Source organism: Bos mutus, chromosome 10 (assembly GCF_027580195.1).
Source record: "Bos mutus isolate GX-2022 chromosome 10, NWIPB_WYAK_1.1, whole genome shotgun sequence".
NCBI lineage: Eukaryota > Metazoa > Chordata > Mammalia > Artiodactyla > Bovidae > Bos > Bos mutus.
This window is the reverse complement of record NC_091626.1, coordinates 32,333,229-32,345,399: the sequence shown is the minus strand read 5'-3', so window position 1 is coordinate 32,345,399 and position 12,171 is coordinate 32,333,229. Positions and strand designations below refer to the sequence as shown.

At 40.6% G+C, this 12,171-nt stretch overlaps 1 protein-coding gene across 2 annotated transcripts in view; it reads right to left on the bottom strand.

The window, feature by feature from the left end:
• The window catches only part of ESR2 (estrogen receptor 2), a 65,423-nt gene that overhangs the window by 19,862 nt on the left and 33,390 nt on the right, over positions 1 to 12,171 (bottom strand). For both annotated transcript variants that reach the window (XM_005898252.2, XM_070377747.1), the window contains exons 6-7: positions 8,989 to 9,127; positions 2,712 to 2,845 (exon numbers count right to left, since the gene is read on the bottom strand). In XM_005898252.2, the coding sequence (XP_005898314.1) occupies positions 2,712 to 2,845; positions 8,989 to 9,127 (273 nt within the window). The remainder of the gene's footprint in view (positions 1 to 2,711; positions 2,846 to 8,988; positions 9,128 to 12,171) is intronic.

Sequence of the window (12,171 nt, the reverse complement as noted above, 5' to 3'; positions counted from 1 at the left end):
GCATGACAACCCATTCCAATATTCTTTCCTGGAGAATCCCCATGGACAGAAGAGCCTGGCGAGCTACAGTCCATAGGTTCACAAAGAGTCAGACACAACTGAGCAACTAAGCATGGCACAACTATCCATATAGAAGGATTCTTTTAAGAATCAATACTGTCAAAATGACCCAAGGCAATCCCTGTGAAATTACCAATGACATTTTTCACAGAACTGGAACAAAAAAATTCTAAAATTTATACAGAAACACAAAACACCCTACATAACCAAAGGAATCCTGAGAAAACAAAACAAAGCTAGAGGAATCAGACTCCCTGACCTCAAACTATACTACAAAGCCACAGTAATCAAATAGTATGGTATCGACACAAAAACAGAAATGTAGATCAATGAAACAAGATAGAAAGCCCAGAAATAAACTCAGGGACTTACGGTCAACTAATCTATGGACAAAGGAGGCACAAAAATACAATGGAGAAAAGACAGTATCTTCAATTGTGGTGCTGGAAAATTGGACAGCTACATGTAAAAAAAGGAAATTAGGACACTTTCTAACACCATACACAAAAATAAATTTTAAATGGATCAAAGACCTAAATGTAAGGCCGGACACTATAAAACTCTTAGAGGAAAACATAAGCAGGACACATGCCTTCATGCTCAGTCATGTCCAACTCTTTGTGACTGGACTGCAGCCCACCAGGCTCCTCTGTTCATGGGACTCTCCAGGCAAGAATACTGAAGTGGATTGGCATGCCTTTCTCCAGGGGATCTTCCTGGCACAGGGATCGAACCTGCATCTCTCCTGTCTACTGAATTGCAGGTGGGTTCTTTACCACTAGTACCACCTGGGAAGCCCTAAGCAGAACACTCTCTGACATAAATCCCAGCAATAGCTTTTTTGATTCACCTCCTAGAGTAATGAAAATAAAAGCAAAAAATAAATTTGTTTATTTAAATTTAACTTGGGCCTAATTAAACCTAAAAGCTTCTGCACATCAAAGGAAACCATAAAAACAAAAAGACAACCCACAGAATGGGAGAAAATATTTGCAAATGAAGCAACCAACAAGGGATTAATCTCCAAAATATACACGCAGTTCATGAAGCTCAATATCAAAGAAAAACAAACAGCCCAACTGAAAAATGAACAGAAGATATAAACAGACATTTCTCCAAAGAAGACATACAGATGGCCAGAAAGCACATGAAAAGATGCTCAACATCACTAATTATCAGAGAAATCCAAATCAAAACTACAAGGAAGTTATCGCCTCACACTAGTCAGAAAGGCCATCATCAAAATGTCTACAAATAATAAATGCTGGAGAGAGTGTGGAGAAAAGGAAACTCTCCTACACTGTTGCTGCAAATATAAATCGCTACAGCATCTGTACTGGAGAACAGTACAGAGGTTCATTAAAAAATAAAAATAGAACTACCATATGATCCTGTAATTCCACTCCTGGGCATATATCTGGAGAAAACCATAATTCAAACAGACACATGCAACCCCAATGTTCATTGCAGCACTATTTACAATACCCAAGACATGGAAACAACCTAGATGTCCATCTACAGGTGAATGGATAAAGAAGAAGTGGTGCACATATACAACAGAATATTACTCAGCCATTAAAAAGGATGAAACAACACCATTTACAACAACATGGATGGACCTAGAGATTATCATACTAAGTAAAGTAAGTTCAGTTCAGTCGCTCAGTCGTGTCCAACTCTTTGCGACCCCATGAATCGCAGCACGCCAGGCCTCCCTGTCCATCACCAACTTCTGGAGTTCACTCAAACTCATGTCCATCAAGTTGGTGATGCCATCCAGCCATCTCATCCTCTCATCCAGAGAAAGACAAATATTATATTGCTTATATGTGAAATCTTAAAAAATGATACACATGAATTTATTAATTCAAAACAGAAATAGAGTCACAGATGTAGAAAACAAACTTACATTATGCGGGGAGGGGGATAAATTGGGAGATTGGAATTGACATACACACTTAATGTGATCATCTCTCAATTATACAAATTCAAATCATTTATGTTGTACGTGTTAAATAATATCATGTTATGTCAATTGTGTGGGTACTTAGTCACTAAGTTCTGTCTGACTGTGACCCCATGGACTGCAGCCCACCAGGCTCCTCTGTCCATGGAATTTCCGAGGCAAGAATACTGAAGCATCTTTACTTAAAAAAAAAAAAAAAAATATATATATATATATGTATATATATATATATTGAGTTGCCATTTCCTACTGCAGGGGATCTTCTCGACCCATGGATCAAACCTGAGTCTCCTGCATCTCCTGCATTGTCAGGCAGATTCTTTGCCACTGAGTCACCTGGGAAGCCCAATATGTCAGTTACACCACAACAAAATAAATTAGAATGTCAAAAAACACAAAACAACGCAAGGTAAACATTTTAAAGTTCATTTTTTCCTTTTCCGGTGGAGTGGCTTGAGCCACTTTTTAAATTACCACCAGTAATTCACCTAATGAATAATTTATATTCAAATTACCAAAAGTTAAGTACAGTTTAAATCCCTATACATGAAACAGAGAAGTCAGAAAGAAAGCCATTTTCCCCTTTTTAAGTAAAATAAGAAATTCTGTTCTCCTCAACACCATGCCAACTCTAGAAACAGCATCTCTCCCCCATAAAACATGGCCCAGGTGTGTGGTTACTTACTGGAGTTGAGGAGGATCATGGCCTTGACACAGAGATATTCTTTGTGTTGGAGTTTTAACTCACGAAACCTTGAAGTCGTTGCCAGGAGCATGTCAAAGATTTCTAGAATTCCTTCAACACATTTCCCTTCATCCCTACAAAAGTCCATTTGGAAATGTAAGAAACATATAGCTTTAGGTAACCATCAAAAGTAAGGAGTATTTTCTTTTTAATCTCAAATTTCATCTGGCACACCCTTTAACAAGGTAGTAATGAGAGCACACCCAGAAATATGAAATTACCAGAATAATTTTTATATAAGGAAGACAGAGATTTCCTATAAGTCCCTGAACCAAACATTTGAATAAATACTATTTAGGCAACAGTGTGCACTGGAAGTACATTTGCCTTCTACCTGTTCACCAAATGTTTTCTTAAAGGAATATCATTTCTGTTTATTATTTTCGATCTAAACTATTTCAGCCAACCCTCAAAATATGACATATTTTACTAAAAAGAGACAGTTCATGTTCTCATCCAAAGACTCTAAAGTATTAATGAGAAAAGACTGAACATTACAGAAGCAAATATTCCAAAAAGAAATAACACTTTATATCTAGAGCTTAACTCTCACATCCTGGTGGTCAGTTACAAACTGGTGGGGCAATGAACATACATTTAAATGTAGTTTGAAAAAAAGCTACTATGACATACAAAGAAATCAAAATTATAGCAGATAGATCAGAATCAGGAAAAAAAGGTAGAAATGGAGACATGATAATTTTGACTTGTCAAAGATTATTTTTAAGCAAAAGCTTTAGACAAACATTGGACCATATAATCAAAATTCTTTTGAGCACTCTTTATGGAAATGAACTGTATAAGTGTATTTTGAAGTAAATTACTTGAACTGCATCAAGAAAATACCAGCTTCAATCCACTCCAGCCAGACACATATTATTCCACCTCACTGCTCCCCCCGCCCAAAACATGCATTATCATCCATCATAGAGCTATTGTAAGTCCTTGACAAGCAAGCATTTAGATGATTTTGTCATGAAAGTTTCATTTGCTTCTAAAAGCCTGCAGTACACATCAAAGGGCAGCTGTGGTAAAAGTGAAATCATGAAAGTTTCATTTTCAGTCTCTGGAGGAGCTCCTGAAGGGGACCTGAGATCTTCAAAGAAGTGGCCAGTCCCTTCTTCTTCCTCCAATCTCAACCCAGGACGTTTCCAGCGATGGTGGGGTTTGGAGAAAGGGCCTCTGTAGAGTTCAGTGAACTGACACCAGTGGGTGCCACCAATCTTGGTAAAGCCTTTCCTATTTGGTGCTATGATGGCCACTCACCAGTATCCTGCACATTCCTGCAAACTCACTATACAAAGTTACAAGTACGCAAACTGCACACTTTGGTAAGCAAGTGTGGTATCTTCAGCAACCAGTCTAGAATTTCTGAAAGTGTGCAGTTTAAATGATAAAACATCATGCCCCTTAGAAATCACTTCTAAGGGAAAGGCCACTTTGGAGAATCACAGCCAAAGGTACCAAAGCCTGTAGGAAACCCCAGCCCTCCACGTGTCACCCACCCACCTCCCCTGCTCTGGCTTTTCCCAGGCAGCTTGCTGCAACTGTCCAGTAAGGACATGCATGCCCTGAACACAGCAGAGGCACAAGGAATACTTATTCACTGAATGCCCCTCAAGCCAATCACCAAATCACTCTGCCTAGGATAATGAGTTATTGGAAATTGTAATTGATGGGTTTAAGGACATTTGATACTGAGAAAAGTTAGTTTTAAAATATCTCTGGGGCCAAAAACAAAAAGTCCAACAAGTCCTGCACTGACAGTTTAGTAGTTTGGCTCTTTACTCTTTTGTGCAACTCAGAGAAGTCACAGGCACACATGTGCACACACGCACACATCCACTTCCCCAAGTAGTATAAGAGGACTCCTTTGAAATTAACCCTATTTTGCAGGAGCTGTCACCTGAGCCCAAGAACACATCCCTAAATACTGAAGTCAGCACTGTTTCCTCATTAAAATACATAATATTTTAAGTGTAAATTCACATTTCAAAAATGGAGGGAGAACTTCTATCACATGGTATCTTAAGCCCTGATGAATGCTGCAATTCACAAAAATCAGAACATATGTACCTCATGGAAAAAGAGAATTTCTAAACCCATTGTAAAGAACTAGGTCTGATTGCTTTCTCCAGCAAGTGTGATAGCCAACCATCTCATTTTGGGGGTGGGGGCAGGCAAGGTTAGAATATTTATATTCACTTCACAGGCTGTAGAAATCAAACAAATTTTTAGAAAAGAAATATGAGAAACATAGAGGCAATGAGGTAAAATACTTTATAAAGTGACAGTCTCTCAGTCGTGCCCAACTCTTTGCGACCCCATGGACTACACAGTCCATGGAATTCTTCAGGCCAGAATACTGGAGTGGGTAGCCTTTCCCTTCTCCAGGGGATCTTCCTAACCCAGGGATCAAATCCAGGTCTCCTGCATTGCAGGCAGATTCTTTACTAACTGAGTCACAAGGGAAGCCCAAGAATACTGGAGTAGGTAGCCTATTCCTTCTCCAGCAGATCTTCCTGACCCAAGAATGGAACTGGGGTCTCCTGCATTGCAGGCAGATTCTTTACCAACTGAGCTATCAGGGAAGCCCTTACTTTATAAAGGACACCCTAATTAAAGTTCTACTTTAAGATGAATTATACAGAATAGTGAGTAAGGACTTTAAAATATCAACAAGACCTATTTCATTTACCCTGTAAGTAACTATGGATTGACACTGATTTATGAGTAAGATATTAGGACAGGTTTAAAAGATTTGAATTCAACCAGTTGGGTATATGAGTTGTCAATCTAGTAGGTATATGAGTTGGGTATTAAAATATCAAAACAATATATCAAACAAAACCACTCATGGAAATTTACTTTTACACCCCATTAATCCACAGTGAAAGTGAAAAAGTGAAAGTCAGTCACTCGTGTCAGACTCTTTGGCAACCTCATGGAGTATATAGTCCATGGAATTCTCCAGGCCAGAATACTGGAGTGGGTAGTTGTTCCTTTCTCCAGGGGATCTTCCCAACCCAGGGATTGAACCCAGCTGAGCCACCAAGGAAGAACAAGAATACTAGAGTGGGTAGCCTATCCCTTCTCCAGGGGATCTTCCTGACCCAGGAATTGAACCAGGGTCTCCTGCATTGCAGGTAGATTTCTTACCAGCTGAGCTACCAGGGAAGCCCGTTTACCCATAAACCAGTGCTAAATAAAAACAAAAGTAGTAGTTTCAAGCAGACTATTATTTGATAACAAAATAAAAATATTCCATTTGATGCCAAGGACATCTTGAAAGAGATGTCCTTTGGGGCTCGCTGCTTTGTACTGACAGTACACATGTGGCTAATGAACCACAACTCGTCTACCTGTGTGAGAGGCAATGGGGTTGGGAGACACATGGGAAGGACTTTAATATTCAACTAAGGTGGAATGATCTGAGTACAAAGGGGAAATAAAAATTTAGAAGTGAAAATTCTGTGGGTCTCTTGAAGAAAATTCAATATAAAAATACCTAACATGAATGAAAACTCAGCACATTTACATTTGTCAGTCCACAGAACTCCATAAACATCCACTTCCTCTGACTCTGTAATAACATTTGACAGTTTTCCCTTCCCTGGTGGCTCCGCTGATGTTAAGGACACATAATGTCTTAGCATATACGATTTCTCGAATAAGTAGAAGTTCAAATTCTCTGGTAGATCTTCATATGAATTGGGATTCTAGTGATTACCTAAATAGCGACCTTGTTAGAAATAAGTTGAGATACCTGGATTTTTCTCTCATCCTCAGTAGGTTCAAGTTTTTTCACTGCAGAAGCCTCAACAAGAATAAAGGGAAACAGAAATTATAGTCTCAGTCTCCACAAATAAATAGGCTAATTTAGTTGTGTTCACTGCTTAAATGGTCATACTACCACATAGAGGAACTCCGACAGGACAATCCACCAAAAGACAGTTACTTTCAAGTAGTGTGAAAAAGTTTTATTCACATTGCAGAAAAGATTCCCATTAGAACTCCTTTATGGTAAATAATTTGACTTTTGGAATTGTCAAAAATGTTTAAACATGCTTGAATAAGCAACTCCTCCAGATATATACCCATCACACTAAAATATATTTATGCTGTATATATAATAGATGTACTAAGAATCTGAGACTTGAAATTCTAGACTTTACAGAGTGCTCAAAACAAGTAGAACCTGCAACAAAAAATAACTAGTAGACACTCAAAGAAAAATGCCTGTTGGATGTGAATGCACTTACAATTCCCAAGAACTCCTCTTCTACACTCAAATACACACAACTTCTATAAATTCTTCTCTTCTAATGTGAGTCTAATTAAAATAAATATATAAGAAAAATTACTTCTTTTTCTTCTATTACTTAACCAACAGGTAGGCCTAAACTTTATCTGGGATTTGTGTCAATTTACACTAACCTATTTACATATAGGAGTTGAATCCATACAAAAAGGCGAGTTTGTTGTATTAAAAACCAGGAGTGAAACAGTCACTGAAAATAAACTCTAAATGTGGCAACACTTTAGAAATCAACACAAAAAAGCAAACCCAGTCCCAAAGTCTGCAAATGTATTAGTTTACCAAAGGATAGAACTTCCTAGCGCTAACTTCTAGGGAATTATGTGTGTATATTCGTGTGTGTGTGTGTGTGCACCTTTATCTAAATTCCAAGTGGAACACATTGAATGCAGGAATGAATGACAGTGATGGTGTGACTGGGTGCTTGGCCTTTCAGCCTGCCTTGCAACATGGTACCGTGAAACGACAGCTGGAGGAATAAGTTTTCTGAAATGGCCAGAGAGTAAAATAGAGTTGTTCTAAGATAAAAGAATAAAGCAGAAAGTTACTTTGCCTTTGGCCTCCTCCTCTTTCCTCATCCAGTTCTCTATCCTGCTGAGAGGCATGTACTGTTGTTGGTAAGAGGGTGAACTTCACAGCCAGTCCCCGTGTCCGTCACCATAACTGCAGGCAATCTACCTAACCTCCCACTTCCATACCTGAAGGAAAGGGATAATAATGGTGCTCATCCAAAAAGGGCTACTGTGAAGATGTAATGACCTAAGACATTAGTGCTTAAGATGGTGCCTGGCACATACAGGCCAATAAGTTAGCTATTTTGATTGTTACTGAAGGGTCTGGGCTTCCAGAACCTCCCTCTGGGCTTGCTGCTGCTAGAGCCATAGTCCATGCTCCAGCTCCTCCCAAAGGCCCTGCTCTCCACCAAAACACCTCCGTCACTTAGAACAGCGCTCTTTGTCAATGCCATCATCCCCGACAACAGGAGGAATAGGTGCTAACACCCTGGCTATTACTTTTCATCTGAGTAAGGTGTGTACGGGGAGCTTCTGAAGATCTAAAGAGGTAGTGCCTAGAGCTGGGGGCAGATCCTTTCCCTCCAGGCTTAGGGTCCAATGTGACTGAACACTCAACACTACCACTTTTTCAATTCAAGGAAGACAAAAATCAATTTCCATGGAGATTCTCAAACTGTTCAAATACAACACCAAGAAAGTGTTCTACTTTTCCTACTAAAAAGCTTCAGTGTTGCTGTACATTCCAGCTTTCCCTCCATGTACAGTTCACTAAGTCAGTTAAAAAGTGGTTTCGCCATCTTCAAAAGAAAACTAAATGCAAGAAATTATAGCATAAACACCATCATTCCCCAGTTTCCATCAACTTTCATCTGGTTTTAACAACCATTCCTTTCACTGCTTTGCCCAAAATGCTATATAATATGTGTAGTTAGAGTGAGTTAAAGCATGTAAAAATAAACTTGGTAGATTTATAAGAATTTTACCACTGGTCCAGATAGCTGGAGATGTAAATGGCCCCTACTAGTGGAAAGAACAGCAGGACAGCTTAAAAATTAAAACCCCAAAATGGATTTTTTGTAATGCAGGAAAACCTAAGGTGAGCTTCACACTGAGTGCCCACACACCCTCAGGACACAGGCCCTTGTGTGGTCTGGCCAGTGAGCGCTGCTGCATCACAGGAAAGAATGAGTCACAGGACACTGAATCGTCACACTCACGCTCTCCTTCTCAGGTTCTTGACCCAGTGAAGGAGCCCACGACCTTCTCCTCCTCCTACCTGCCCTTTCAGGAGTGAGGTTTTCATTGCAGAACTCAGGACTCTGTTCCCACTTCACTTGGCACTTCACTCAAGTTGGAGAAGAAATACAAGGAATTTGTGTCTCACCTGTCCAGAATGAGGTCTGGAGCAAAGATGAGCTTGCCAGGGTGGTCGATGGAGCGCCACATCAGCCCCACCATGAGCACCTCCAACCAGCAGCTCTCCAAAAGCCGCACTTGGTCGAACAGGCTGAGCTCCACGAAGCCTGGGGAAAGCAAGAGGCTGTGAGCATACCCGCCCTCCTCCTCAGCTCCCTGATTCCATTAAAAAAAAAAAAAAGAGCAAGTTTTGAAAAGCTAAGAAAACACAAATCACCCAGAGTGCAGGGGAAATCAATATTTTAAAGATGTGGTTAATAGCTGGTGAGGAAGAAAATCCTGAATTCAGAGTGAGTAACTCACAATTTCTAGTCTCGAACACCTTCTAGGAGAAATGTACATCATTCAGAATTTCCAAAGGATTATTAGCTGGGCTTATACAGCTTCCAGACACATGCTAGGGAAGAAGACAAAGCTGGCACTGACCTTTGTTAGTTATATCCCAGTAATCCCTCTGCACTACCAAGAAAGATAGAGTTCAGACATCAGCCAGAGGGGCTGCCTGTCTGGCCCATCCCATGATGGGGGCAGGAGGAGTAAGGGGACAGGATAGTGGGGGTGATGGGTGGGGGGCTTGCAGAGAAAATAGGACCAGCTCCTGGAGAAAGTCAAAGTTCCAGCTGAAAGAGTTTCTCCAATTGCTTACCATTTCCCATCTAGTATTAGACTCATTCTTCTGAGTGGGTGCACTTGTTTCTGGGCTATTCTATGCTGAAGAACACACATAACAACAGAAACAGGTCCCTAAGGAAAAACTTCAGAAGCAGAGTTCACTGGGGCTTCCTCCATAAGTCATGATAAGAGGAAGAAGCTGTATAACATAAATAAACAAACAAATGACCTTGGAGTGCAATGGACTTTGGTTAGAACCCCTGCTCAGCCTCATCCCAGCTAGTTACTTAATCTTCTTTTAAATCTTTGTTTTTCCTACAGAAAAAATGGGGGCAACAATGCCTACCTCTGAGAATTTCCTAGAGGTGAGATCTCTCATCATCCTCATTTTAAGGATGAAGACACGATGGCACAGAGAACATATGTGGTTCAACTCTTTGAACAATTATAACAGAAATCTGAACAAAGGAGAACTGAATGGAAAGATGGATAAATCCTTTCCGAAGCCACATCCTACATACTCAGTTCACATTCCTGGTGTGTGTACACATTCCAATCTCACCCACAGTTACAGACAATAAGCCTGCCTAAGGAAGATCAAGCTTTTCATACTTATAGATCTTCAACAAAGCCAAGGCTAGGTGATAGACTAAAATTTTTTTGGTGGGGGCTAGACAATGGCAATGAAGAAGAAGGCAATGGCACCCCACTCCAGTACTCTTGCCTGGAAAATCCCATGGACAGAGGAGCCTCGAAGGCTGCAGTCCATGGGGTCATTGAGGGTCAGGCACGACTGAGTGACTTCACTTTCACTTTTCACTGTCATGCATTGGAGAAGGAAATGGCAACCCACTCCAGAATTCTTGCCTGCAGAATCCCAGGGATGGCGGAGCCTGGTGGGCTGCCATCTTATGGGGTCGCACAGAGTCGGACACGACTGAAGCGACTTAGCAGACAACGACTATGCTAACTGATAAAGTGTGGGAAAAAGCCCACAACTTCAGACTATGCCTAAGCTTTCAGAAAATTTTCCAAAACACCAGGCTTGAAGAGGGACTGATGCAGCTTAAGAGATCTGCTTTGCTTTGGCACAAAGAAGCTACACAGCTCTCAGAAGTAATTAATCACCACTCTCCAGGTGGGGTCTTGAAAACTAGGCTTGGCATACACATAGATCAAAAGCTAGAGGAAAAAAAGAAGAAAAAAAGCTAGAGGAAACTGCACCAGTATTGTCTCCTATGGGAAAGAGCTCAGGAAAAAAAACCATCATTCTGGCAAAGGAGAAGATGCTAAACCATCAAAACTGAAGTGGAAAAACCTGAAAATTCTCAGAAAGCTCAGGAGCCAACAAATGACCCCTATGGATCCTATTTGCTGAGACCCTTAACCCAGGTGCTCTTCCCCAGCTCCCTCAATCTTCAAAATCTGCCTAATGTAGTTGCTGCCCTCTAGGCCATGGGAATCATCCTTAGTGACTTAGAACTTGGAGACCTCATTTCTTAGACAAATGGAAAGATGTACATGGAGAAGCCCTTCCAGAGGAAGCATGGGTTGCTGTCAATGTATGTTAGAATCCTTGATTCATTCTTTCACGGAAATACCAATTCAAATAACTAGATGGTGACCGTGCAGTACCTTGGGTGTACATGTTACAAGCCGGTCTGGGAAAATGAACGCACTATAGAATAGAAAATGCATGTTCTAAATGACAATTCAGGAATAACCAAACCCATTTTTAATTTTATCATTTTTAATGGTTAAAAACCATTCCAGGTTTACTGATGATTCATGTTACTTTTGTAGCTGATTTACTCTATCCATTTTATTCATTTATGTACATATTACTGATTTTTTTTCTTTATTGAAACACAATTTTACAATTCCTATTTAGCATCTGAGAAACCTTTCACTTTCATACTGTGAAAGGTCATACTGTGCCCCACCCCACTCTCACCTGATCACACCCCTCCTCCCAAGGTGATGAGTCCACAGCCAGGAGATGCGTTAAGGTGGAACCCAGATTTCTTTCTTTTAGATCATGCTCCAGGTCCCAGGACCTTAAAATTCCCTGCCTAAATGGCCCCACACCCACATCCAGAGCATGGGTGGGTCTCTTCCCTGGGTCTATCTTCCCAGAACATATCTAGGCATGAGATATAGCCAAACCAGCTAATGTCTGTAGGAGATGTGAACAGGCAGGATTCGGTGTGTGCAAGGTAGTGTGGGATCAGTGGAGTGGGGAACAGGGGCGGACAGGAAGAGAAGGGGCCCGCCATATACCACTCCTTCTGCACTGCCATGTCTGGTACAGAACTCAGAGGAATTCAAGAATTCTAAATTGAAACCTGGCCACCTGTGTTGAAGGCACAAGTGTCAAGATAAGAAAAAAGGATGTATTCCATTTAAAGCTTATAAATCAAGCTGTCAAACCGCTAAATACAGGAGACACAGCTTGCAGACCTCCATTCTGTATTCGTGCCCCATAAAGGTTAGGAGCAGGCCTTTCTACAAATAAATTTAAAGCTAAGACTCAGAAGGC